The sequence below is a fragment of the Danio rerio genome, chromosome 2, assembly GCF_049306965.1.
Source record: "Danio rerio strain Tuebingen ecotype United States chromosome 2, GRCz12tu, whole genome shotgun sequence".
In the NCBI taxonomy this organism is placed as follows: Eukaryota; Metazoa; Chordata; class Actinopteri; order Cypriniformes; family Danionidae; genus Danio; species Danio rerio.
Window position 1 is genome coordinate 42759306 of NC_133177.1, and position 27943 is coordinate 42787248.

The 27943-nt window shown below is 34.7% G+C and overlaps 1 protein-coding gene and 1 long non-coding RNA gene across 6 annotated transcripts; one reads left to right on the forward strand and one right to left on the reverse strand.

The window, feature by feature from the left end:
- slc25a36a (solute carrier family 25 member 36a) lies at positions 1-27898 on the reverse strand. Of its 5 annotated transcripts, none has more exons than XM_068223778.2 (7): positions 27470-27898; positions 21238-22618; positions 20771-20848; positions 14173-14273; positions 6371-6437; positions 4266-4555; positions 1-3553 (listed from the first exon to the last, which is right to left on the reverse strand). In XM_068223778.2, exons 2-7 carry the CDS (start codon positions 21336-21338, stop codon positions 3360-3362), a joined length of 831 nt encoding a protein of 276 aa, XP_068079879.1. In that variant the 5' UTR covers positions 21339-22618; positions 27470-27898; the 3' UTR covers positions 1-3359.
- On the forward strand, positions 5404-8087 carry LOC141378649 (uncharacterized). Its single transcript, XR_012393545.1, has 2 exons — positions 5404-5957; positions 6095-8087. It is a non-coding gene; the product is annotated as an uncharacterized lncRNA (long non-coding RNA).
- Positions 27899-27943: the final 45 nt, after the last annotated feature.

The window sequence follows — 27943 nt, forward strand, 5'->3', positions numbered from 1 at the left end:
TGGGTTTTTCATAGTTTTTTATTGACAGTTTGTACAAAAAGAGGTATGATCACATAACCAGCAAAAATAGGCCACATTTACTAAAAAAAAAAAAAATAATAATAATAATAAAACAAAACAAAACAAAAAAAAAAGTCAAAAACAGAAAGAAAATAACAGGTGTTGACAAACAAAAAAATGTTAGTGTTGGTCATGTTAGACTGCGCAGTACAGACAACTACACATGAAAACTGCCGAATATGCCACTGAACTTGAAATGAAGATTCTGAAATGATTAATCCGTCATGTTCAATACTTCTGTCAAACAGTTAGGCTCAGTTAACTGAATGCTCAAGTCTGTCTGAATGTTCCAACATCGCTTTCTGAAAATGCCTTTTGTTCTTGAGTATCTTCATAATGCCATTAAAGTCTCTGTGAGACTGTGAAGTTACAAGTGCATATGTTGACAGCAAACTTAAGAGCGTCAGTCATTCACATCTGCAAGAGATCACTTTTTTTTTAACAGGGCATTACTTCTTAAAACTAAACACGAGTATCTATGCACTCACTTTACTCATCCATCAACAACACTTTTTTAAGGATATTAAATAGTTTTCTGAAAACAAAAATGATTTCTGTTCAATAATTAGAGCAATATTTGCTGACCGAAATCATGTTAGCTATGAGTCCGGCTCTAATTGCATAACATTTGATGTTGTGTGTATAATCATCAGTAATGAAATATAAAGTGTGTTGATGAGCATTACAGTGTTTCAGAGCGTAATCTGCAGCATTACAGATACTGAGGATTCCAAATGCACTCAAACTGGACAGAAAAAACGTATGTATGAAAACACAATGCCAAAATGCACATCACTTTCGCGTATGAATGATGGAAGCTAACAAAACCATGTCTTTTGTTTTATTTTTTGCTCCTAGAAAAAATACTGATACTATTAAAAATGTTACAGGACCACTAAAGACTTTGCATGGGATCTATCAGCATGAGGCTTTATATAATAGGCTCATATTATCATTTTAAACTATTATTTTACTCCAATATTCTGTCATTTGCTCTTCCGTCATTCCAAACTCACCTAATTTAATCATCTTCAAATGAATAAAGACATCAAATCAAGATATTTATTATTATTAGTATTATTATAATAAATACGAAGTAGAAGAAGAAGAAAAAGAAGAAGAAATGTCAATCCGAATAAAGACTGGATAGCAATGTATTTAGCACAGAAACAAAGTTTGCTTGCTTGATGCGCAACAACCAATGACATTTGTTGTTACAGGTCAAGCAGGTGTGATTGAGCTTCTGTTTGCTGATCAATGTTTATACGTTAGATAAAAAAAGACTAATGAATAAATTTGTTGATTGACATCAAACATGTCTCTTCAGATGACCTGAACCACTCAATTTATAATCTTATAATTTGCATCCCTTTAAGAACTTTTGAGGCATTAGAATTCCTGATCATTACACTTTTTTTAAAGGACAAGCAATCTCTTTTAGCTATGAAAAAAATCTTAATTTTTGTTCAAAAGACGAACAAAATTCGCAGGAGTTTGGAATGATAGAAAGGCGAGTAGATAATGACAAACGTTTCATTTTGGAATGAACTAACACTTTAAGCCAATGTATAGGAAACGGAATTGTAAAAAAATGATAATATTAACAGTTTGAGATCCTTCAATTGAGGGTGTGAACATACAGACAACATTAATGTAAACAAACAATTAGATGAAAACATTTTGGAAGAGTTTAAAGGGTGGGTGGGCTTACTCCATGTCAAGCAATGAGTCAAGGGCCAGAATGAGGAGTGATAAAACAAAATGATCAAAAATATATATAAAAAATTAAAGAAAAAAAAAATAAAGAAAAAAAATTACATCCTTCTGAGATAAAGCTATCAAACACACAAACAAATGCAGTCATTCAAATAATACTACTGCATAATCAGTGGACTTAAGTTATGAACACTGGATATTTGATATGCATACATACAGTATATACACATACGAGAATATCCTTCACTAAAAGTTTAGTACACTGAACTGTACAAGAATTTCCAAAGGGAACTGTTCAGCAAAACACTGTCTTGCTTACATAGTAACACTATGTTTTACAATAGAAGATTAAAATTGTCCCAAACTGAAAAACAAAATAAAAAAAGGTTTGCGCAAGCCTAAACAGGCCACAAAGTGCATATACGGTCAGTCAGAAGCCACTGTTAGAGGAATCCAGAGAGCGGGACATAACCCTGCGGCTTGTATTCCCACTCTTAAGTGGAAAAAAATTGACTATTGCCTTTTGACGAATAATATCGCCACAAAGTGGCATGTTGTTTGTAGGCAACATGCTCAGAGTTAGCACTAGCCACTACCATTTAGCAATCGGTAAATACATCTCTGGCTCTCGCCGACACCTGGGATTCAAGTATAGGCTTTTGCAGCAATGAACTGTGGTGATAAATTCGAGAACGCTCCACCATCTTAGTAAAAAAAAAAAAAAAGGCCCAGTGATGCAAGCAGGACAACATCTCCCAATTCTAAAATAGCAACCCGAATATATACTATACTGATATTAGGACAACGGTATGATCATCAAAAACGCACACACACAAAAAAAAATAATAAGTATGGTTAAACATAACATGAACCTAACGAAGAAACACTTCAGTTTGAAGCACATGAGGGGCCACGGGTCACGTGACCATCAATTCAACGACAGCAAATGGACAATTGTGCGTGGACAACCATCTGCAGGTTTGGAAAGAGTGGAAGGTGACCTCTAGAGGAGAATGCTTGAAACAACCAATGCTGGAAAGGCAAAAAATGCCATGTTTATGAAATGGTGAGATCGAAAAAAGAAAAGAAAAACACCCTTAACTGTGCCACATCTGAAAAACACCATTGTGTGCTGTTTTATCATTTATATATTTTCTTTCCTACAAAGTCACTTCGGATCCCAACAGGCTCGTTTTTTTTCTTTTTCTTTTTATAAAGCAATGGCTCAGACAAAAACTATTTTTGAAATGGCTTTTTTTTTTGTTATTTCTTCTGCCAGGTTTGTGTTTTTCTTCAAGCATTCCCCTCTCTGATTGTCCTTCTCAGAAAACATTTCGAAACGAACAAACCACTTGTCTGTTTCTTTTTTTGAAATGCTGTCCAGACTCAAATCCCTCTCGTTCTCGGAAACTAGCAGACCCTTTTGAGGGGGTCTAGGTTAACCGTGCGTTTCTTGGATTTGTTCTACTTCCTTTGGTCTAAGCCTGCGACAATCTCTCTCGGTTTCCATCTAGCTTTCGCTTTCTCACCTTGTTCATCTCTCTGTCTGTCTCCCTCTCTCTTTCCTGGTCTCTCTCCATGTGTTAACCATTGAGCAGGTAGACCACCAGCTCATAGGTGCACATCATTATAGCAGTGTTAGGGATCTGTCGGACTAGGTGAGTGGTGAGGCCCCGGTACAGTGCTCTGTAACCCTCCTCCCGGAACACCATGTTTAGAGTTTGGAAGAACGAACGATACTTGCTGCCCTCCTCTCGTAGTCTGGTACGAATAACCTCTGTCATTGGAGAAAGAAGGGGGAGAGAAAAGAGAAAAAGACCAAAGCGTTACTTGTCAGGAAAAAAAAAAAAATCTAATAAAATCTTCATACAGTACCACTACAAGGCATTCACTTCATTTATGTTACCCTTTCATTTCTAAATTATACAAATATATGCATTTATTGTAATTATATAATTTTTATAATGATAAAATAGAGAACACATAAAAAATACTTAATACAAATTTATAAATTGTAATGTAATGTAATTTACCTCTGAAATTTGCTTAGCTAGCCATAAATATTACAATATTTTATATTATAGGTGTGTAACGGATCACGGTTGATCTGTACGGATCACAACCCACAGTTTAGAACGCACGGGACACATGGATTAATAACCAAAAATAACTTATTGTAAAGTAGTAAACTGTAAAACCGTAATCTTTTTGCCCAAGGTTATCGTACCGTTAGAAACTTATACTGGCCCATGCCTATAGGCTTTTAGTTTTGGTTTTATTGCTCAATATAATTTAGTTTATAACTCACTTTTATACCAAAAAGATGAATTTTATTTTTAACCTGCTGTTAAATACTGCTGAAATGAAGGAGTTTCTTAGTAAAGATCAAATTTGGAGTAGCCTGCTTTGTTAAACTGATATCATTTAATTAAACAAATCAAAGTAATTTATTAAGGGAAAAAAATAAATAAATAAAGAGTAGCACTCACCGTGAGGATAAGCGATTGATGTGGCACAAGTCTTGGAAGTGGCAGCAGCCAGCATCATACCAACAAAGTCTGAAGCGTCTTTTACAGATTCATCTTCGTCGTCCATGTTAGAGTTGGCCTTGTGCTCAATGAGTTTGCGTTTAATGCTTTCATAGATGACAAAGTGGATGACAGTCTCTGATATACCAGCATAAGAAGCAGACATGCCCCTGTAGAATCCCCGTAAGCCATCTGACTGATAGACACGCCGGACGCACTCAAACGCACTCATGCGCCGTTCTCCTCGGTTCCTACACAACACAAACACATTTCAAATCAGGCTATATTATTGCCTTTTTTGATGACCTCTAAAAAGGAAAAAAATACTTCATACATAGTTTGGTTGTTCATTTACATTGCAGCATTTTGGGGACTGCAAGTTATGGAAAACAATAACAAATGTTTCCAAGACTTATGTTACAAGTCACGTATTTATTTTAAGACATTAATTTTAACATATAAAGTGGTTTATGGTTCTGCTCCAGGTTACATTTGTGACTTGATATCCATTTCCTCTGCCTCTCGCTGTCTACACTCTGCCTCGTGTCCTACGCTGTTTCAGCCTTGCTGCAAACTCGGCACCATTGGAGGTAGGGCATTCTCTTTCCGTGCACCCAAACTGTGAAATGCTCTTCCCACAAACATTAGGAATGCTGGTTCCTTGGACTGTTTTAAGAAGCTACTTAAAACTCATCTTTTTAGGACTGTTTTTAATTTGTGATATCTCTTTATTCTTACTGTGTTTTTTATTGTATTTTTTTTATTGTTATACTGTGCTTTGTTGTTTTACTTTCTTGTAAGCGATTTGGGTTTTAGAAAAGCAAATTATAAATAAAATTTATTATTATTATTATTATAATTATTAACTACATCATCATCATGAAAACATACCCTCAAATTGCATTTTTAATACGTAACATGCTTTAACAAAAAGTTAAGATTGCTAATTTTTTTGCAATCGCAAAGGAGCAATGTTGTTGTATTAAGATGTCAGATTTTTTGGTAAGTGTGAGCAAATGATACCCATTTTTGCTGATTCCGATTTTCTTTCCAAGAACTTTAATTGACAGCATTCACAAACAAAAATATACTTTTTTTTATAATATAATGTACTAATTACAGAGTTATTAAAAAAATATGAATTTTAAAAGGATTGTTAATATAAAAAAATATTACAATAAACAGTTTACTGCAACATTACTAACAAAACAGCCATATCACTCTGCAGTCCAAGACCGGTTACTCACTGAAGCTAAGGAGGGCTGAGCCTGGTCACTACCTGGATGGGAGGCCACATGGGAAAACTAGGTTGCTGTTGGAAGTGGTGTTAGTGAGACAAGCAGGGGCTGTCACTATACTGTTGAGTGTATGGCCATACACAATACTTATGTGTTATATAAAAACACACATTAGATTATTTACAAAACATGTAATTTTCCACCGTTTAGAACTTCAACTTTTCTTATTTCTTTTCTTATTTCTTAAGTCCAAAGAATAAAAGCATATACTAATAAAATATGTTGATTGATTGATTGATTGATTGATTGATTGATTGATTGATTGATTGAATGATATTAGTAAGTATAGTATAGATATTAGTAAGATTTGTTTTACTATTATTTTTAGATACATATTTTCTGATCACTTCTTTTTGTTTTAAATCTTGATGTGGTAAATGACAACTGCTTCCTCTCTCGATGCAATGCTGACTGATGTTTTTACTCAAAAAAATTGAAACAATTTCCTTTGAAAGAAAAGAAAATTAACTATGACTTAAAGTTTTTGGGCAGTATATATATATATGCATCTGTACTAAAAATCAAAAATGCATCAAATGCATGCTGTCATAAATGTATAAGTCAGTTTTGCCAAATATAAATAAATTAGATTTTAAAAACTATTCAGATAGAAATTTTCTATTTTTTTATTTGTTTTATTTGTTTATTCATTTATTACTTGAGGTATTTTCGATTAAAATGTGGCCTAGGTCAGCTTCAAAAGTGTAAAATATCTTTCTAAAGCCAAACCTTTGAACAGTATTGTATATACCCAATAGTATTACTCACCTGGCATCAAGCTGCAATCGGGTCTTTATAAGCCAGATCGGGTTGGTTGCTGTAATGGCAGTGAACCCTGGGAAAAAGAGATGATCTAGATCAGGCTTAGAAGTGATACTGTCTAAGTAACTCAGAGCACAGAACATTCAGCAGATCTAATGGCTCTAGAACAGACAAATTGTCCCTAAAGAAACTCAACTTTTAAGAGAAGTGCTGTGGACGTCCCTAAAATATGCTTATGGCTGGTTATATGTTTTATATGAAATGAAATCTCAAACAACAGCGTGATACGAACTACATGTTCTCTTCAGGAATGCCCAGCTTCTGATCTCAGGAAATCAGACACTTACTTGATGAACAAGAAAGCCATAAGCACATCTTAAAGAGTGGCCACAGCAGTAATTAAGCCCTTTAAGCTAAAGAATTAAGCGGTTTATCGTCTATAACAGGTCTCTAAAACCAATATAGCTTTACTTCTTGAACATCTAGCCCTATCCTCAACAGCATTTTACAGATCAAGTGAAGTTTAAATGAGGTAAACATCTTGAAAGTAGAGAGTCTTAAGCACCATTATTTAGTTACATAACTGCAAACAAACTTCATGTTAGGAAAATTATTATTATTATTATTTTTCTCACAGCATGGGCGCTGAATTATACCACTGCTGTGATAAAGCTGAAAGCATGCTGTGCGGGTACTATTGTGGCAAGACGACAAAACATTAGTGAATGAGATTAGCACAACAGCATCCGAATATTAAGGTATGTGTATGCAAATTAATGTTAGGTGCATTTTAATAGATTTAAGAGTGCTTGCATTGTATTAACAGCCTTCAGCCAGACATCGGTGTGAACATTTTATCTATTGGACTAGAGCAATATAAAAGCCTGTGCTCGGTGCACAAAATATGCCCCAGCAAAACACGAAAGAGAGCATAAGACAATGGCAATTGGAGATGAAGGTATTTGTGTGTGTTTCTAACAGTACAGTATAAAACATCAGTGTTTTCTTAAGTTAAACAAACCAAAATAAGTCTATTGAGCTAGAGTAGAAGCTCTAGAGAGGATAAGAGTCCTAAGGCAACTGACTGGTGAAGTGGGAGGGGGGATGACAGATCGGTACAAGAGAGTAAGAGAGAGAGAGTGTGTCTCTGACGAGTACTCACAGGGGAGGGGCAAAGCTCCTCTCCTCACAGCTGCAGGACGAAGCCTGCAGATATGGGGGGCAGAGCAGGCTGGCTCACAGACCCTCACGCAGGGTGAAAGCTACAGTAAAGGCCTAAAATAGACACAGGCTTTTCTGTACCAAAATCACAAGCAGGAGTCCACATGCCCCTCAGAGTCAAGTCAAACCCATGAGGGAGTGGAACACGTCAATAAACCACAACCACCACCCAACCCAGCCCCACCCACCAATTACAACAAATAATGACCATTTCTTCATTTAAAGTGTCATTCACCCAAAAATTCAAATTCTGTAATTAATTATTCATTTTTGTGTCAGTTCAAAACAATAAGTCCTCATTTTCAGAATTCAAAACATTTTAGATGAAATCCAGGAGCTCTTTCCCTATATAGACACCAAGGGTCATGAAATATTCAAAGCCCAGAAAGGTACAAAATACTAAAACTGTTAAAACAGTCCATGTGTCATTACAGATTTGATCAAAATTTTATGAAGCTACAGGAATACTTTTGTGAGCAGAAAAATAAATAAATAAAATAATGGCTTTATTCAACAGTTCCCTCTCTTCTGAGTGTCCCGAGTTGTCGCTGAAGAGAAGAAACTGTAGAGTTAATTTTTTAAATATATATTTTTAACCTTTATTGGATAGAACAGTGTAGAGCAGTGGTCCTCAACCACCGGGCCGGGAACCGGTACCGGGCCGTGGTTCAATTGGTAGCAGGCCACACAAGAAATCATTAATAATTATTATCATTAATGAGTCTGAACAATCTTTTATTTTGAAAAGTCTTTTACTTTGAAAAATGACCATAATCTCTCGGTTACATCTCAGTCAAATGAGCACCCAAATTTAACCCACAAGCAGCAAAATGAGTAAGAAACAGACGTTTAGGGGCTGTTCGCATATCACGTCTTCTCTAGAGTTCGCACAAGTTCGTTCGTTCCAGTGGAGGTGTGCGGCTTGCGTGCACAAGCGGCGAGACGCATTTGCGTCTTCTAGACGCACCTAGTTGAATGAATGCCAGGAGCATATCGCGAGTCATGTGACAAGAACTGACCGATCAGCTTCAGCATGTATGGAATATAGAAATTTAGACTAATTATCTCAGACCAACATACTGCAACAACTGCAGTGCTTTGTACTTTTTCCATAAATAAAACTTGTATCAGAGTGACAACGTTTTGTCGGCTTGTCATCCTCTGAGAAAACGGTTGATGGTCGCCTAGCAACCTGAGAACAACCGCATCCAGGAAATCATTGGAAAGATGAACAAAGGACCTTAAGCCAGGAATCGAACTCGGGTGCAGTGTTATTTGTCATGTACTTAACCACTAGGCCATTGGCGCGGACTTGAATTAAAATTTTGTTTTGTTTTTTTGGGCACACAAATAAAATTAAAAATACAGATAAAACTACTGATGACACATCTGATCAGTCTCGCTGTATATAGAGGGTCCGAAAGCTCTTGGATTTCTCTAAAAATACTTAATCTATGTTTCAAAGATTAACTAACGTCATAAAGATTTAAAATGACTAAAGTTTTATAGATTTGAAATGACAAAGGGGAGTAATTAATGACAGAATTTTAATTTTGGGGTGAATTATCCCTTTAAACAATTAAGAGAGTGCTTTCATTTAGCTTTTTTATAGATAGAAAGAGAAAAGATAGTTTAGATAGATAGATAGATAGATAGATAGATAGATAGATAGATAGATAGATAGATAGATAGATAGATAGATAGATAGATAGATAGATAGATAGATAGATAGATAGATAGATAGATAGATAGATAGAGACAGAGATAGAGATAGAGATAGAGTCAGAGAGAGAGACAGAGAGAGAGACAGAGAGAGAGAGACAGAGAGAGACAGAGAGAGAGACAGAGAGAGAGACAGAGAGAGAGACAGAGAGAGAGACAGAGAGATTTTTGAGTTTTAAAGGACATCATTAGACCAGTGTTTTGAATTGAAATGTAACGGTACAGAATCTTGCTGCAGTAACACTGTTTATCTTGATCATGTGATGTGAGCTTTATAAATGTTTGCTCATATAAACAGCTACAAAATGTTTATATCAACAGTAACTATAAGGAGGGTCAGAGGCAGTGCATGTAAGAATCAAATGCTAACCTTGTCATTCCTGTGGGCAAAATCATCACGGAGTGCAATTTTGAAGGTAATCTGGTAGGATTCACGGTTTGGAAATTATTACTGCTTAGTATTATTACGGAAATTATAATTGTTTGGGTAGAGATGAAGAACTAAATTAACCAATTACCAAATATTGTTATAAAAATGATTTTGTCCTCAAACATTTTGATACACTTTGATACACATTTCTTCTGGATTCTTTGATTAATTTAAAGTTTAGGAGAATGATATTTATTTAAAGCTTAATTTCAAAAGTAATATATATATATATATATATATATATATATATATATATATATATATATATATATATATATATATAAAAAAATGCAACTCTAAATGTGACTGTATTTTTAATATGTGCTTATTATTATTATTATTATTATTATTGTTGTTGTTGTTGTTGTTATTATTATTATTAGGGCTGGGCGGTAAAACTAATTATTTCACGGTATGTGAAAGTTTATTTCACGGTAACAATATATTTTACAATATAGTTACTTATAAAGTTACTTATAAATAATTACAAAAAAAAATGTACAAAAGGGCTTAGATATTTAAGAAAAGGACTTGATCTTTGATTATTTCAGAAATATAGTAAACAAAATATGACTTTTGACAAATGACAAATTCCACTGTATGTCAAATGTCAGTTTTAGGTTTACAGACTTTATTATTATAAACATTTCAGAAAAAAACATCTCAAAGATATAAAGTATATCTAAAGTATATCTTAAATATAAAAATATAAATATGTCAAGGAAATATCAAATAGTTTTTTTTCCTTCTAAAATACAAAATATAAAAATGTTTATTGATTGTACAATATTGATGAGAGCTAGGCCTGTCACAATAATCAATAGATCGACTTATCGAATAGAATGTGGACATGTCGTCAGTCATTTTTAGTGATGCAATATATCGATGCCCATACATAAAAACTAAATTCCAGCCACATTTCAGCTGATTGCGCAGCCTCTCTATCTCTACTGGAGGTGTCAGTGTCAATATGGGTTAAAAAAACCACCATAATATTTACTATAAATTACTATAGTATATTTTTATGTGGGTGCCTGATGAGCTGTCGCTTTTTACCTTGGACATTTTTGTTAACGTTTATTATTATTATTTATTTGTTATGATATGCGATCTCACATTCTGATTCCAATGCCTAGTTATTAAATTGTTGAAATTACTATAATTTAATCAAATATTTTTAAGAATAAAATATTATGTGTTCTTCGGAAGAGTGTATGTGCATTATGATGCTAATATAGTGTCAAAATGGTCTAAAAATGACAATAATATTGTTTATCTCAATACATTTTAATGCTATATATTGTACCACAAAAAAAAATAGACATCGTGACAGGCCTAATGAAAGCACCATTTAATTCTTCAACACTCACAAGCTGTTAATCTTAGAGGCCTTTTGTAGCCTTTAGGGCTATTTCATCAGAGAAGTGACTTTATCTGGCTCTATATGACTCAGTCATAACCTAACCACAACCATGAGCAGTGTGTGGGCCATACATGACATGCATCAGGTTGCATGAACTCAACTGTAAACCGATGCTGATTCAAAGACCCATTAAGAGAGGAAAAAGCAGTCACCTATGCTTTAGTGAGAAGAGAGTCGCACGCGCAATGCATATTTCATGAGCCTGTCCCTAATCGGATGCCAATTTTCCATTGGGGACCTATATTTAACTACTTTTGTAACACAAGGGCCAATGCGTGCTGTAAGACTAGGTTTGTCCGACTACGAGGCCCCTCTTTCTCTTATCTCCTGCGCACAGACAGATTATGCTAAGAATGTTTACATTGTGAAAAAACAAACAAACGTCCGGAGCATAGGCTATATATTGCAATCTAATGACAAGGTTAGCATTGAGGATTAAAACTAAAATAAAAAAAAGAAATGCATGTAGGTTTTCACTGAATTTACCTTTACAGGGGTTACAGGCTGGCAACGGGGCCATGTGTCAAAACTGCGTGACAACAAGGAGGTTAAAAAAAAAAAGAAGTGCAAACCAGCTACAGTGGCTACAAGAATTGAAATAACCATCATTAAATCATCATTATCATTAGGAGAATCATGATCATACCGGTGAGTAGAGACGTGACTACCTGAGGCGTCCCGATCCCGCCCGTGCAGTGTCAGTCGCAAGGACCGCTGCCCACCGCGCATGGCACTCTACATGTTAGCGTAGCGCCCTGCTAGCGGCCGCTACTACACACAGCACAGACAGCGTGTGAAGCCAGACTGTTTAGTAGCACACTGGCACGTAATGACTTATGTCCTCCAGCCCTCAAAAAGTAGAAGAAAACAAAAAAAAAAAGAAACTGGGAAAGGAAAGCACAATCCAAACTTTGAGGATCTTTTTCTTTGAATACTGCTAACAAGCATTCCAGCATATGCTTGAACATTAGCCTATTTAAATAACAATTCTTTAAAATTACTACCGTATTTACTGGAAATCATGTCAGACATGATGTCCTCTGTTGTTAGGATAACAAAACTATAATTAGTGCTAAAATTGGTGATGTAACGGGTCGCAGATCTCATGGTTTAAATCACATTACAATTTTTAAGTCATGGATTTTTCAGATCAACAAAAAGGGAGAAGACAAATGTTATTTGCTTTTCTATTTATTATAAAACAGTACTGCAAGCAACTTTTCGTTTAAACAAACATAACTTGGAATATGATATTTTAATAAAAATATCATCTAAAACAAACAAATTCAATACTGTGAAAAATTGTCTTTCCCACTATCTTCTACTGTTGCTGATAATGCTAAAAGTATCGATTTAACATTATAATCTTGTACTACAACAACACATATTCATATTTAATTTTTGGTCTTAAATGCAATCAATGTTTGAATAACTCACTGATATAAACGTCATGTTTCATTACCAGATGTATAATATTTGCAGAATTATTCAGCAAGATATTTTTGATGGCTGGTTGTTGCCAGCTATAGGTTAAACAATGTAATTGCTACAACTTTCATTTTGATGGTCAAGTTGCATTAAACTGTGAATTTAATCGTTACCAAAAACATCAGTGTTTATATCTGAAATACAGACTGTTATCAGAGTACTTCTGTATTATTTGATCATTTATAACACTGCCTGAAAAGACTAAAGACTGAATCTCTTTCTTGGTCAGACACAATTAAATGCAGCGCAAAGGATTAATAACCATATTCAAATTATTTATTCGGCATTATTTATAATTTAGTTTGCATGGGTGTTTGAATTAAGATCCTGCCTTTTATATGATTAATTGTGCAGCTATACACTCTATGGTTTAATGCAGGCTAAAGAAGTAGTGCCAGAAAACACCCAAGAAAGCATTTAGATACCACCACAACTTCTTCGTCATCATTATATTTTACAGGGAAGACAAAATGCTTTCATACATGCAATTTCTATGACGCAGGAGGTAACCTCTCTGCATCATTACAAATTTAGGATTAATCTACAAGTAAAAAAAAAAAAAAGTTATTAATCCATGAGTCACATGTGTGTGCTGAAGTGTGTGATGAGTCACACCTCTAGTTAAAATTATTGGAAATAAATGTATTTAAGATAGGATTATGGGTCATGGAAGAAAAACAATACTCAAAGAGAGCAAGGTACGAGGGCGCAACATGGCAGTAGCAAACATTAAATATATTACTTCCGTTTTAAGCAAAAAAAAAAATGTAAACAACAAATGGTGATATCCATTGAGGGGAACTATTCAATTTTACTCCTCAAATTCCAGGTTTAAACTAAAATTATAGCATCATTTACATGATTTATACATTTAAAATATGGTTACAAAAACAGCCTTATTTTTTTATTAGTATAATTTCAATTCAATTCATGTTTATTTATATAGCACTTTTTACAATATAGATTGTGTCAAAGCAGCTTAGCATAGTTCTAATATAGATGATAAAAAAGGGATATTCCAGAAAATACGGTATATATTTCTCTTCAAATTCAATTTTCTGTTTTCTTTTGCATAGCATACTTTCTGACAAATGTGTATTTTTTAAATAGTTTGACTAAAATGGCTAGCTTGAAACAAACAAGTTTGAAATCTATGCCAATTAAGATAGATACTATTTAGATCCTTAAAGTCTTTAATTGTGCTTTCGCTCTAGATGCTGTCATACCTTGAGAAAGGTAACCCAAAATACGAGCCAAATACCCATGACTAAACTCCCCCATTTGTATCAGATAGTCACAAGGATAAAACATTTCATCGTAACAAGCTGTCATTGCTAAAAACAAAAAAAGCGATTGACAAACATTGGTTAGAAACACCCCAATGATGCAATCACTGGTTTGTGAACAGAGTGAGTATCATTTAGTTCAGTGTGTGAAATACAACCAAAGAAAGAAAGAGCCAATGCAAACCTAAGTCAAAAAAAAAAAATGCATTTAAATGAAAGATGCAGCAGCAATTCTTACCTGCTAAACCAGCGGACAGCATGTGCACCTGAGTAGAGTCAGGATCAAACACATTGTTCAGCTTCTCTTTGGATGTGGAGTAGGCAGCAAAATATATTGCCCTGTGGACAAAACAGAAATAAACAACAACAATTGATTCTGAGTAGGACTGCACAACAGATTGTTTTAGCATTGAAACCTCAAGGTATACATCTGCAATAGTCAAGTCACATAGATATGCAATGTTGAGTTTGGATTATATTTGAGCAAGAGTCACAGTTCAGAACACAAGATTTGTGGAGTTACTGCAGAGTTTAACCATAATGGAGCGCAGTATAATTAATACAATGATACAATATAATTAGTATGAGAGAGATTTAAGTACTCATGCACAAGACCTTTTTCAAGTTGAAAGTTTAAAAAAGAAACATTTTATTGCATTCTATATATACAATAAAGACCCTGAATTTGTATTTTTTACATTTACAAAACCACAAAGTATGCACTGCTTTTTTCACTTTTATATTTTCTTTATTGTGTTTATCTACTTGGTAACACTTTTGGGACCAATTCTCACTATTAACTAATTATTAGTATGCATGTTATTGAGATATTGGCTGCTTATTAGTACTTCTAAATGACATATTCTGCATGAGATTATTCTACATCCCTAACCCAATACTTAAAATACATTAATATATATTAATAATAAGCAAATAAGAAGTTTATTGAAGCAAAAGTCATAGGCTGCGTCCGAAACCGCCTACTACTCAGTAGGTACTGCCTTTGAATTTAAAGGTACTACTCGGCCGTTAAAAAAGTACGTTCTATACAGTATGAATGTGAAAAGTATGAATAGAATTCGGATGTACTACATCCGCCATTTTTTCATGGTCACGTGCGTCAATTGCGTCGCTTTACTCCCATTCATGAATTCGCTCGCGGGGCATCATGGGATAGCGGGCATCATGGGATAGCGCAGCATGCATGGGATGCACACTCTAGAATCTCGCCGGAAGTAGTAAGTCATCCGGGTACTTCTCGCATACTGATTTTTGAATTCTATGAATTCGGACATACTACTCGGCTCGCATACTGATTTTAGCGTACTATATAGTATGGAAGTATGCGGTTTCGGACGCAGCTATAGTTAATGGTTTGCTAATAGCGAGAAGTGAAGCTTCAAATACAGTGCGAATATAATTTCTTTTCAAATAGTGCCACACTATGCAATCATTTGGTAAAATAGTATAGATACAGTATTTTGTACAAAAATAAAATAGGGCAATGTCATATTTTTTCAATATCGTGCAGCCCTAGTTCTGAGGGTCTGGCTGATAAGTTTCCATACATTAGTGTTTACTGGAAAGGAGAAAAGAAATCTTTGTTTCTTTCGATATTCTCTTTTAAAAAATCTATTATTTATGGTATGTTTCAGAGTTCAACGCTAATGATTTTTTCTACTAGCCCAAAATTTTTACTGGCTCCGCCAAGAAAAAAAAAAAAAGAATAGTTATTTTACACACATATTTTAAATAAAGTGTCAAAAATTATGTCTGTGAATCTAATATATTTGAAAAATGTTAATACATGTATAATGAGCAACATTCAAAGTGTTATGCAAACAAAAAGAGCAGTTTGGAAAATTTGCAAGTGTTTTATTACAGTTCTAAATTGTTTTACAAAAGGTAGCGGACTTGTCAAACTGATGGCAAATTGTACAAAACATCACTTGAATTTTTTCATTGTGTTGTACCCACGTAAATGTCTGCTTTAAAGATGTTAGAAACAGACCTTTTTTTTTTAGCCTTATAATTTTATTTTGCCACCATGTTGTTGTGTCTTCGCTGTACTGTTTTTTTTTTTTTCAGGTTACAGGAAAAAATGATGTGCTCACAACATCCAATCAAATAAGAAAAATCGAAAAGCACTATGGTAGTTATGACATCCCAGAGAAGGTAAAACTGAAAGGCTTAAAAGCACAACCTGTTTCTCAAATCTAAGTCTGTATTTGTACGCAATTGACAAATAGTCGCAGGCAAACTAAACTTTAGTGACTAGGAAGCACTGGCTTGATTAGGCCAGTAACAATACTGTCTACTGTCCCAATTATCTCTCATGCTGGCCCCGGGCCATCAGGCATTCCTAATTGTTGACCCCTGTGTGTCATCATATTAGTAACATGTTGAATCTAATATCATCTGGTAAAGCTAGGCGATTCTAAAAATGACTGGCTGATTGTTCATATAATATATATATTAGGGCTGTAACGATACACGATATAAAATCGAAATCGCGACACTCAGATCTACGATCCTGTGTCGCGGTGTGATAAGGGAGAATCGCGACACACCCACCCCGTGATACCATTCCAATAACGTCACGTGTGCCTGCAAAAGTTGAGCTAATTAACACTTTTTTTCGTTCGACATTACAAGCACTGCTCCGTTTAAGCCCTCGCAATATTTAGCCGGGAGAGCTCGCGCGGAGCTCTTAGTAAGGGGCCGTCTGAATGTGTCAAGAATATCAAAAACAAAACCAACTTAACCCCGCTTGACAACAGACAACGCCAGAAACATTGCCAGTGCTGTCAAAGCGGCCGGATTTTCAGCGCATATACGATGATTTGCTCACACTGTTAATGTGGCTGCGCAGAGAGGGATGGGCATTCACCAGATGTCAGGTAACAGACAAACCTTTCTGTAACCGTGCTGTGCGCTTTCTGTTTGAACCTTTGAGAGTGCTGACTGACAGGTGCGTGAGGTCAGAAAACACGACGAAGCTTTCAGTTAAAATAAACACAGTTTCTATAGTTATACTTTATTTAGAGATAAAGGTATATGGCTCTGCATACAATCACTCTATCTTGCTGGAGTTTATTGCCGTTTCGCTTTACTTCAGGACGCATTCACACCGCTCTGAAGGTCTAATCGTTGTTTTAAGTTATCCAGAGCTGTATGAATATACAAATCTTGAATATCACAATATTATTAAATATTACAATTGTAACAACACAGACAGCAACACTTTTGCACAATCGATACCCAGCTGATTCAGTCGTTTATAAGAGGACCGCGCCTCTTCTTTTTTCCTTCTCAACATAAAGGCAGTAAGGTGCGCCTCGTTTTCGGCCACTTGTTTAACTGCAAGGCATACTTAATTTGCGGGACGATAACGTATAACCCGTGCCTACAGACACATTTGCCAAAAAAGCAAAATGGAAGAAGAATATTGCTGTTTGATACAGACCTGTTGATACTAAACCAGCGCTTATGTTGACCTGGATCTGCGTAATAAACGCAACAAATAGGCTTTACTTTTTATTTTACAGCATAAAGCATGTACGCAGATTAATGCAATATCATATTTAAACAACAAAACTGTTTACAAAAAGTCTACATATGCGCGCGTTGTTGCCGTCTTTTCATCACGCAGCGCGCGCACTTGAACCGCGAGGGAGAGAGAGGAAAGCATAGGCTATATCAGGACATAATCTTTAAAATAATGATTTCTATTAAAATGTAAAGGTTTTGTGATTATAATAATAACAGCGGGGCATTAAATAAATGCATATTTTCCGTGGAGCGAGCAATTTGAGGAAGTCAGCTATTTTTATTTGACGGAAGAAAAAAACATATGATTGGAAAAAAAGCCTATGCCGGTTATTAAAAAGAATCAGTCAGTATTTTCGTTTTGTAATATAAATTAATTATTTAAGTGAAAATAATTTAGGGCAGTCCTATTTATTTTATTCATTTTATTTAGATTATTCTGCTCTTCTGTGCTAAACACTGCAGATGCGTGAAGATGCATCTGTTCTTCTGTTCCGCTATTAATACATAAAAATAAATCAGTATTTTAAAATTCAATATTTAATGTGTCATACACAAAATAGACACGTCAATTTGTTTAATATAAAATTAATAGTAATCTGACCAGTTAACCGTTAATAACCGATTAATGAGCGGCGGTTGTCGGTTAGCAAAATTAACGAAATGAGCATCCCTAGCCATTTAATTTACTTTTTCTTTGTAAGAGAACTTGATTGAAAAATAATTTTCAACATGCTTGAACCATCTAAACAATGGAGTTTAGTTTGGTTTTTCAACAGTATTTTGTTACAAAGAAAACAGAAGTGATATAGCTTTGGCTATTTATTTATTTTATATATGGCTATTTATATTGTTAATAATTTGCATAGTTAATATTGTTCTTTGATGTTTAGTTTATAAAGATTTTTCAAATGTTATTTAATTAAAAATAGTTTTAAAAATCTTTTTTTTTCCCACCCCACACGAAAAAAATAAAATAAAAAATCGTGATACGAATCGAATCGTGGGTCAAAAATCGTGATACGAACCGAATCGTGGGTTTGGTGTATCGTTACAGCCCTAATATATATATATATATATATATATATATATATATATATATATATATATATATATATATATATATATATATATATATATATATATATTGCAACAACAAAGCAGTGATGAAAAAGCTAGAGTGGGTTATGTGGTATGTCATCAGATCACATGTCCTGTATTAGCAGATTTATTTCCTTAGACAGGGCAAATGCTGAAAATGCTGACTAAAATAAATGAATAATCTCCAGGGTTATTTAAATGAAAATTTCCAATGTAGGATTTAATCCATCTTCAGTGGGAGGGTTTTATGTTTTTCTTTGCTCTAATCTAGGTTACATAATTCTCTCCCTCTCACTCACACACACAAGGGTAAATTTTAAGGTCTTATTAAGCGACCTGCCTACAAGGCAAGCAGCCATTTGTTTCCTGATGAGCTGCTCATAAGCACATGCTTCTTCACACCCCTTCAAAAAAAACAAAAAAACAACCAATCAGCATCCTTCCACATTTGACTAACAGCCAATCAGATCCCAGTTTAAACATCTGCCAATCCAGTTCTAGTAATACTGCTGCATTTTGGTGCAGGGATACAATTTGTTCATCTGAATGAAATAATGTGACCTTCACAAGAGGATGCTGCAAATATAATCTCATGCTGAAAATTGGATAAAGGAATTTACAGCCTGATGTGAACAGTTAAAAGTCAGTACGTGAGCATAGGCACACACTAAACCATATTATTACATGCGTGCATTTTAATCTTTACGTAATACAGTCACGAGGCAATCATTCCAGCTGTGACAGTAGAGGACATAAAGGGGATGCTGGGAAATACATGCACAGATGGGGAGAAACACACGCACGCACACACCTCCTGCAGCATGAAAAGAATGCCAACACTAAAATAGTTATTTAAGTGGCAACACCATCTCCCACATACCAACAAAAATGTGATTAGACTGCACAGACATGCACATGAAGCTTAAGTAAATAAGGGTATAATAGTAGCTGCTCTGAATCACGATGATGACACTGCAGTCAATGAACTGATTCATATCAGTTAGAAGGGAAATTCTCTAGAACAAAGCAGAGAATGCAAGAGCCACAGACACAAATTACTGTAGTCAAATGTTTAATTTTGGAACAGATCAGGTGAGAGCTATAGAACTACAGCCGAGTTATGAGTTCATAAATATCAAAAGTATCTAAAGCAGGGATGGGCAAACTTGATCCTCGAGGGCCGCTGTCCCTGCAGAGTTTTGTTCCAACACTAGTCAAAAGCACCTGAATAAACTAATCAATGTCTTCAAGATCACTTGAACTCTATATGGAGGTCTGTTTGAATAGGGTTGGAGCTAAACTATGCCGGGCACTGGCCCTCCAGGATCAAGTTTGCCCACACCTGATCTAAAGTGTATAATCAGGGATTGGCCAATCGATTATTACAGTAATAAGATGCAACGTTATGTTTTAATAATATTGATATATGTTCCGAAATGCTTAAAAAAAAGATTGTTTTTCCTAACTAAATGACAGAACTTAACTGCAGTGCGCAAAATCAAAAACAAAGTCACGCATGCAGTTTGGACACCTTTTGCATTCATTTCAATTAAATGAAGTAAATTTTCAAGTAAATTAGACCTAGTTTGATTTTTATGAAAGCAAATGACCCAAATCTCCTTATGTTGGCACAATGGTTTATATGGTTATATGGTAATATATTTAAAAAGAATAATGACGACTTTGTAGATATTCTACTTTTTATATGGGTATTGTAAACGCAAACGAAACGAAAAAAAAACAAAACTGAAAAGTGTCCCAATTATTTTGCCCACTGTATATTTTTCTGTATTTTATGTTACCATCAATAAAATGACATTTTATTGGCTTGTGTTTTTTTTAATCAGTATAATTTCAGTAGTTGAGTTCATTTTAGATGTAAATCGTGTTGTGTTATGAATAGGTTATATGCACAGAAGTGTTGTTCAGCCACTGAAATCTCCCAGTGAAAGATCGATATGACTATTTTCAGTTTCACTTTTCAGCCTGCTTTACTGAGGTGAAGTTGGTTTTATATTCACATTGGTTTATTTTTTAACAATGTCGGCCTTCCTCCATCCCCTGCCGTCCAAATAAGCTAACCGGCTTGCATTTTGGCAGATGACCTACTGCACCTTTAATTCTAACAGAAATTTCCTCTAATCACAGAAACCAAAACACACTTTGGTTTTGAATACAAGTCCTACCTGGATGGAGCCACTCCCACCAAGTTGGGCCCCAGCCCCCTAAAGAGTGAGCGAGGACCTTCTTTCTCCAGTATTAACCTGAAACAGAGAGAGAAAGTTACATTAGATATGCATCAATATAGTGCTTTATTATAACAAATAATACTTAATATTTGTTGCAATATTTTCAATAAGTTATCGAGACAAACCAAAGGCTCAAACAAAGTTGGCAATTTGGAGGACCAGTGTTTAGCTGTCCTTTAATTAGTGCTATTTGCTGTGACAATAGTATACATAAGTGCAAAACTATACAAATGGCAGTGGTTACATACAAAAAAAGGCTGTTTCCTGCAGAGTAGCATTATACAAATTAAGTGAAAATCAATGTTTTGCCTCCAGAAATGGACATGTTCAGACTTTTTTAGAATGGCTCTTTCAGAAGTTTGTTCAAAAACACTGCAGATGTAAGTCATTTTCTTCTGACCTACTTTCCAAACCTTTTCCCTCTGATTCTGGAGTAACACAATAGGCCCGAATACCATCGCTTGCCGGAGGCCAAATAAAGTGACTCCAATCCTGGAGAAGACATAAGACTACACCCAGAAACCTAGGATTGCAACATTTTTGCCAGACTAGCAAAATAATACCAAATGCGGCTTGTAAAGAACTCAGAAATAAGACTACTTACAAAAGGGCCAAAAAAAAGAGCCATATTCAGTCAATAAAATGTATGATTTTCGTTTGTAGAAACATTATATATTCATTTCATGGCCATGTAAATGTCAACGGCTGTTCTACAAGGCCTTTTTAAAAAGTGTTAACAACAACTTTGAAGTGGCAATGAATGTACTTTGTATTATTGATTAAATATGTTTTGCAGTACAAGACTGTCTACTCCCACTTCATATCAAGTGTCTTTAAATAGCATGTACATCCATTTAAAAAAACATAAAACTGTTAGGTGACACTTTTGCTGCTATTGTGCTGCCTTATGTTTAAGGTTAGGAGCATGTTTAGTACGACGAGTATGCAATGCATTATGCATTTGTATAATACAAATGTATTAGCAAAAATTAATTACAGCTGAACTTACATGGATGTATTTTTAAATCGAAGTCCAATGAAAATATATATTTTATAGCCCTTTGGTTCAAATATTAGCACTATTCTCATTCTAAACAGACAACACAGACAATTGATTAGGATTAATTGATTAATTCCTTTAAAATGCAACTCTATGACTGCTTTAGATTAATACTATAATGCTTGCATGTTGGTAAAAGATAAAAAAATATTCTTACTGTTGACCTAATAGCCAAAAACAGAAACAATTAATATGAAAACATTCTGAACGTCCTTTACAGTAGTCCAGCAACCACGTTAGCAGAATGTGGTAGCTGACATTGTAAAGATTAGCCATTTTCTGTCCTCATTCTGACTGTCTTGTCTCTATAGTCACTACAGATGGCTGCAATTTACTGTCAGCATGAGAGACTAATAGAGAAGAGCTTTCATTGCAACTTCAAAGTCTAAAAAAAAAACCTGTTAACCAACAAGAACCTTTAAACATGTGCTTTACAAGTATATGTTTTACGGAAATATGCAATGTTTTTACCAGTTTCCACATGCTGTTTTTGAAACATTGCAACACTGGTTACAATAACCGAGAGCTTCATATATGATGTTTGGATTTGGGGTACTTACTTGAGACAGTGCAGAGGCCCTGGTGGGGCCATACGGGCCACGCTGGCCCCATTCACAGTGCTGAGCTGAACTTCAGAGATGTAAAACGTCACAGAAGAAGACTGCAGCCTCGTCTTCACCACTTCCAAAGGACATGTCAGTATTGCACCTACAGTGCCACCACAGCTAGAGACAGGAAGTAATGGATAATTATTTATTCACACAAATTCATTTTTAATGAAAACAACTGTATTAGACTTGAAAATTGATTTTATTATTATCATTTTCAAAGAACCTAATGCGAGATGTAATGTAATTAGGCATGGGACGATAACCGTTTAAGGTATAACATGGTTTGGAAAAGTCAAGGTTTCAAAACAGTCAAAACTTTCTGTAATACTGTTTCTACGGTGCGTGTAAGAATTTTTGTTTGCATTTTTTATCGTTGTTTAGGACAACAGTATTTCCAGCAGAAAAAATATCCAAATATGCTGTTTTAAATTGTAAAGAAATCTGAGCTTTTAAAACAAATTAAGAAAACAGAAGTCGATTATTATTTAGCCTGACGTGTTTACTACTTCAAAATATTTCAAATGTGTCATAAAATATAATATGTTGTTTTCAAAGGGGAATTTTTTTTTACCCAGACATTTAAAAAGAATATATTTTAGAGCAGTGAGCACGGCACCGTGATACCGTAAAACTGTGATATTTTTTTATCCAAGGTTATCATACCGTCAGAATCTTATACCGGCCCATCCCTAAATGTAATGTATTTTATATTGAATGCCATGTCAGCAACCAAGGCTATTTTCAAGACTAGAACAATTCAATTATAATAAATATAAAATGACAAAACAATTGAATACATAAATTAAATGCATTTTTAAATAAATTAAATACGATTTTTAGTGTTAATATATGATAAAATTTAACAATTATCCTGGTGTCACTTTGTTAAAAATGTCCTTAAAGTTCAATTCATTAAAAAAAGCCTCCTGGTATTGTTAAAAGCAGGATAGTTCAGTAACCTAATGTGAGAAGTAAACGTTCAAATAAACAAGCAACTGTTTAATCTTACAGAATGCTTCAATGACATGGCATTATTTAAATTAAAATTTGATTTCATTTCAAACTTTATAAATATTTCAGTTGTTATTCTTAATTTAACACGGCTTTGCCAAGCATTAAATTGATTGATTTCAGAAAAAAGAAATTGACAGTAGTATATAATTTACTGAAATATTTTAATGTGAACTATTAAGGTTTTTAAGAAAATAAAACCATACGATATTTACATAACTAATTTTGATTAACACTTTTATATTTTGCTATAATAAATATTTTTTGATAAAAAAAAATAATCGAAAAAGGCAAAATACTTATGTGTGAATAAAAAATAAGTTGCTAATATTAAAATGTGTGCATTAAGTGTCAAAGGATTTTTCCTCCAGCTGACATCTACAGTGAATGCAGCCTTGTCTAACATCTGTATGTGGGTCAAGTTTAACAAGTATTTGCGTGCATGTATGTGTGAGTGTATGTACAGAGCAGGAGTAGCAGGGGGAAAAAAGGGTCCAACATGCAGTGTGCATTGAGGTCAGGCCAGGAGAAAACCTGCATAAACCAACAATACTAAAATAACCTAACAGCACTTATCTGTCAGAGTGTAAACCAAACATCAGATACTTCATCTTGATGGCTTTTCATTAATCCACTTTATCAATCAAATCAGACTACAAACATGATACCTACAAATGTCAAAGGTCTAGCAAAACGCTTATCATTCAAACTAATAAAAAGCTCAAACAGATTCCTTGCTTTTATTGTGTGTGGAAAGTTAACAAAGCAAGCTCTGAATGATGTCAACATGTTAAACCCTCTGACCTCAGAATTGATTTTCTGTTTTCTAAATATCTCAAGGTCTATTTTGTGTGTTGCCTTTCAAAAGACCGACCCACATACAGAGAGCAGCTGTGAACTTTGTCCCAGATATGGAGCCCTCTGGTTTGCTGCTGCTATAGTTTACTCACTTACCCTCTCTCTCTCTCTCTTGTTGGACAGTGAACAGAACGGTCATGCCGACTTCACCAGTAAAACTCATTTGCCACTCCTAAAAAACTCTCATGGGCATTTAAAAAAAATTCCACTTAATGTTATTATTAATAACAAAAAAAAAAAAAAACTATTACACAAGAAGTTTTGTTTTTGAAAAAAAGGGAAGTACTTCAAAAAAAAAGAGGAAAGATATACATTTATTTATTTTCTTCTGAAAAAGCAAGACCGCATAACCAAATTGAAGTCCCCTAGTTAATGATTTGTTTAGTTCTGAAGCCAAAAAAAAGTTTGCACTTGAGATTTACACAGTCGTGTTCAAAGTGCTAAAAGTGCCAAGAATAACACAACAAAACTGTTGGCTACAGTAACTAGGCATACTTAAACAGGACCTGAAATCAACAGGTATTCAAGTCCAGTCAAACAGTTTCAAAGACACTGACATCTGACCAAACTGGCCAAGTGAGTCTTGAATCATTTGCAATGCAGTTCAAAGACACAAAGTGTGCATCTACATGTGTACTGTACAAAAACATGTCTATATTTTGTACTGAGCAGTATATATTTTGGAGTCAATTATTATGCATTTCTGCATATTGAAAGTTTAAAGTTGAAGAATGAAAAACAAATGGTCAATTTTGACTACATGAATCCTGAAGGATCACAGTTAAGTTAAAATATTTAGCTTAATATTCTACTGAGGAAAAAAGTAACCCTTCATTTGAATGACCGGAGTGTTTGATTTTTTTCTTTTTAGTTGAACCATCCTTTTAATACCCAGCAAACAACTTTGGATTTGATAGACGTCTAATAGACATTTAAACTTAGACAGCTTGGTTAAAACAAGGCTAAACTTGGGCTATCAGTGAAAATCTATGTCAAATAGACAGATTAGACAGACTTTATATGTGTTGTATTTATTTGATGACTAGTCTAGTTTTTTCCTATTTTTAGACGTCTGTTAGAGTTTCACAAACGGCTAAAATTTAGCCTTGTTTTAGACAAGACGACTATGTTTAGATGTCTTTAAGACATCTATTAGACATCTTTTAAAAACAAAACATGCTTGCTGGTAAGGTTTGAACTATCACAATACAAGTGTTAAATTATAGAGAATTTTAAATTGTGAATTTTAAAGTGGCCAATTATAATACATATATTTAATCATATTAAAAGTATGTCTTCCCTGCATAAATGTTTGGATAAATTAAATATTAAAATAAAATGCATTTTTAACACTGAAATTTATGTTGAGTGAGTGTCAACTACTGATTTACAGCAACAGCTGCATAGTTTGTAAGGGATGCTTTCAAGTCTTTTTCAAAGGTTTAAAAAATATATAGAGTTGAAGTCAGAATTATTAGCCACCCTGAATTATTAGCAAAGATGTTTATTTTTGTCCCCGATTTCTGTTTAACAAAGAGATTTTTTTTCAACACATTTCTAAACAATATTTTTAATAACTAATTTCTAATAACTGCTTTATTTTATCTTTGCCATGATGACAGTAAATAATATTTTACTAGATATTTTTCAAGACACTGCTATACAGCTTGAATAAACAAGACATTTAAAGGCTTAACTAGGTTAATTAGGTTAACTAGGCAGGTTAGGGTAATTAGGCAAGTTATTTTGCAAAAATGTTTTTTTCTGTAGTCTATCAAAAGACAAAATAGCTTAAAGGGGCTAATAATTTTGACCTTAAAATGTATTGGGAAAAAAAAAAAAAAACTGCTTTTATTCTAGCCGAAATAAAACATATAAGAAAAAAATATTATCACACATACGGTTAAAATTTCCTTGCTCTGTTAAATATCATTTGACAATTATTTGAAAAATAGAATTAAAAGGGGGGCTAATAATTCTGACTTCAACTGTACATATATATATATATATATATATATATATATATATATATATATATATATATATATATATATATATATATATATATAAACATTTTACTATGAACTGACAGGGGAAACTTATTTCCACTGTTGAGTGATCATCTATTCAATGACAAAACCACCATCACCAAATTGTTTACTGTACAGATCACTGTCCAGTGTGTGTCCAGTGGTCATGCTCTAGAAACGGTATGAATGAGCTACTATGAAAACACTCCCACCAATACTTTGCAACAGAATGTATGATAGCTATAGGAATATGACCACAGAGAGCAAACAAAAATATGCCGCTGTTAAGCTTCTTGTTAGACATCTTATCACCCTTCAGGGTCGCATTCATCAAATGACCTTAAGTGATATGAGCTTGTTAAAGAACCATACACTCATCTCATATCTCTGCTACATTCCTGATTATAAACAATGGTGAGGTTTTAACCTTTGATTCAAAAACTGAAACCAAAATTATGTTTATATAGGCCTCAAACAGAAAACGAACAGCCAGGGACGCCACGGGAATGAGAATGGAGTCAAAAATAGCTGTACTATACTAAAGAGATCCGTGTCAAACATCCAGCAGTCAAGCTGACAGTTGAAACCACAGGCCTACAAACAAAGCCTCTGATTTTGCTGCAGGAAATGGTATTGCTTCAGGTTCAAATTAAGCATCTAGCCTCGACTTTTTTCCTGTCTCTAATCTCTAAATCTGCATGGCAAAACGCATGAGTGAAAGAAGCATCAAAGCAATAACGTTAGCACTTCCTGAAGAAGAAGAAACGGCGTCGTGAGACTTCCAGATGATTCTGTCACAACAACACTAGGGGTGATCTGTTGCATGACCTTGCATTCACAAACTGATACGTAACGTAGTATATGAAGAAAAGCTGACAGACGCTAACGTTAGCTGGATTATTTACAGGCAGCTTTGATGAATGAGCATCAGTGTGACCTTTAAAACGTTCGTCCTGCTTTTTAAGAAGGAATGTGTCTTACATTTGATTTTAAAAGCAATCAAGCTCAACGGTAAATGAATGGGGAGTCAGGTTGACAGCAGTGTTTGATCGGTCTTGCTACTCACCCTCCAGCAAACAGATGAACCAGGGTGTCCCTCTGACTCATCCTTTAGCATTCTCCGCACCCACACCCAGGCCTGCAGAGCGAGCAAGAGCCGGACAGCTCCGCCGAACCCGCTGCGATTCTGTTGCACGGCTCAGGTTTATTTATGTGGATGACAATACTGAAGCACACGGTTATTCAGCCCGACGTCTCGCGGGCAAGATGCGTCGGCGATGCGGCTAGCCAAGTCCGCTAACGGCTGCCGATGTGCGCAGCTGCCTGTTTTCTGCCTCCAGCCGACCTGTTTTCAGTTTGTTCCGTTCTGTTCTTGTAAACAACACAGACGGCTATCTGATTTCGAGGTCGTGGCTGCAGGGGACGCGGTTTTTGTGGAGCTAGATCCGTGTGGAGTCGAAGGCGTCTGTGATTCAGAAGCAGAAGCGCTGACTGAGACGGACAGCAGAGACGGTATTTACGAGCCAATCAGAAGCCGCAA

Coding starts and splice junctions, on each gene's coding strand:
- slc25a36a (XM_068223778.2), bottom strand. CDS start 21,338: ATGTCTTCTCCAGGATTGGAGTCACTTTATTTGGCCTCCGGCAAGCGA. Junction 6,438..14,172: donor GCTGTCCGCTGGTTTAGCAG/GTAAGAATTGCT, acceptor TCTTTTTCCCAG/GGTTCACTGCCATTACAGCA. Junction 3,554..4,265: donor ATCAATCGCTTATCCTCACG/GTGAGTGCTACT, acceptor CTCCAATGACAG/AGGTTATTCGTACCAGACTA.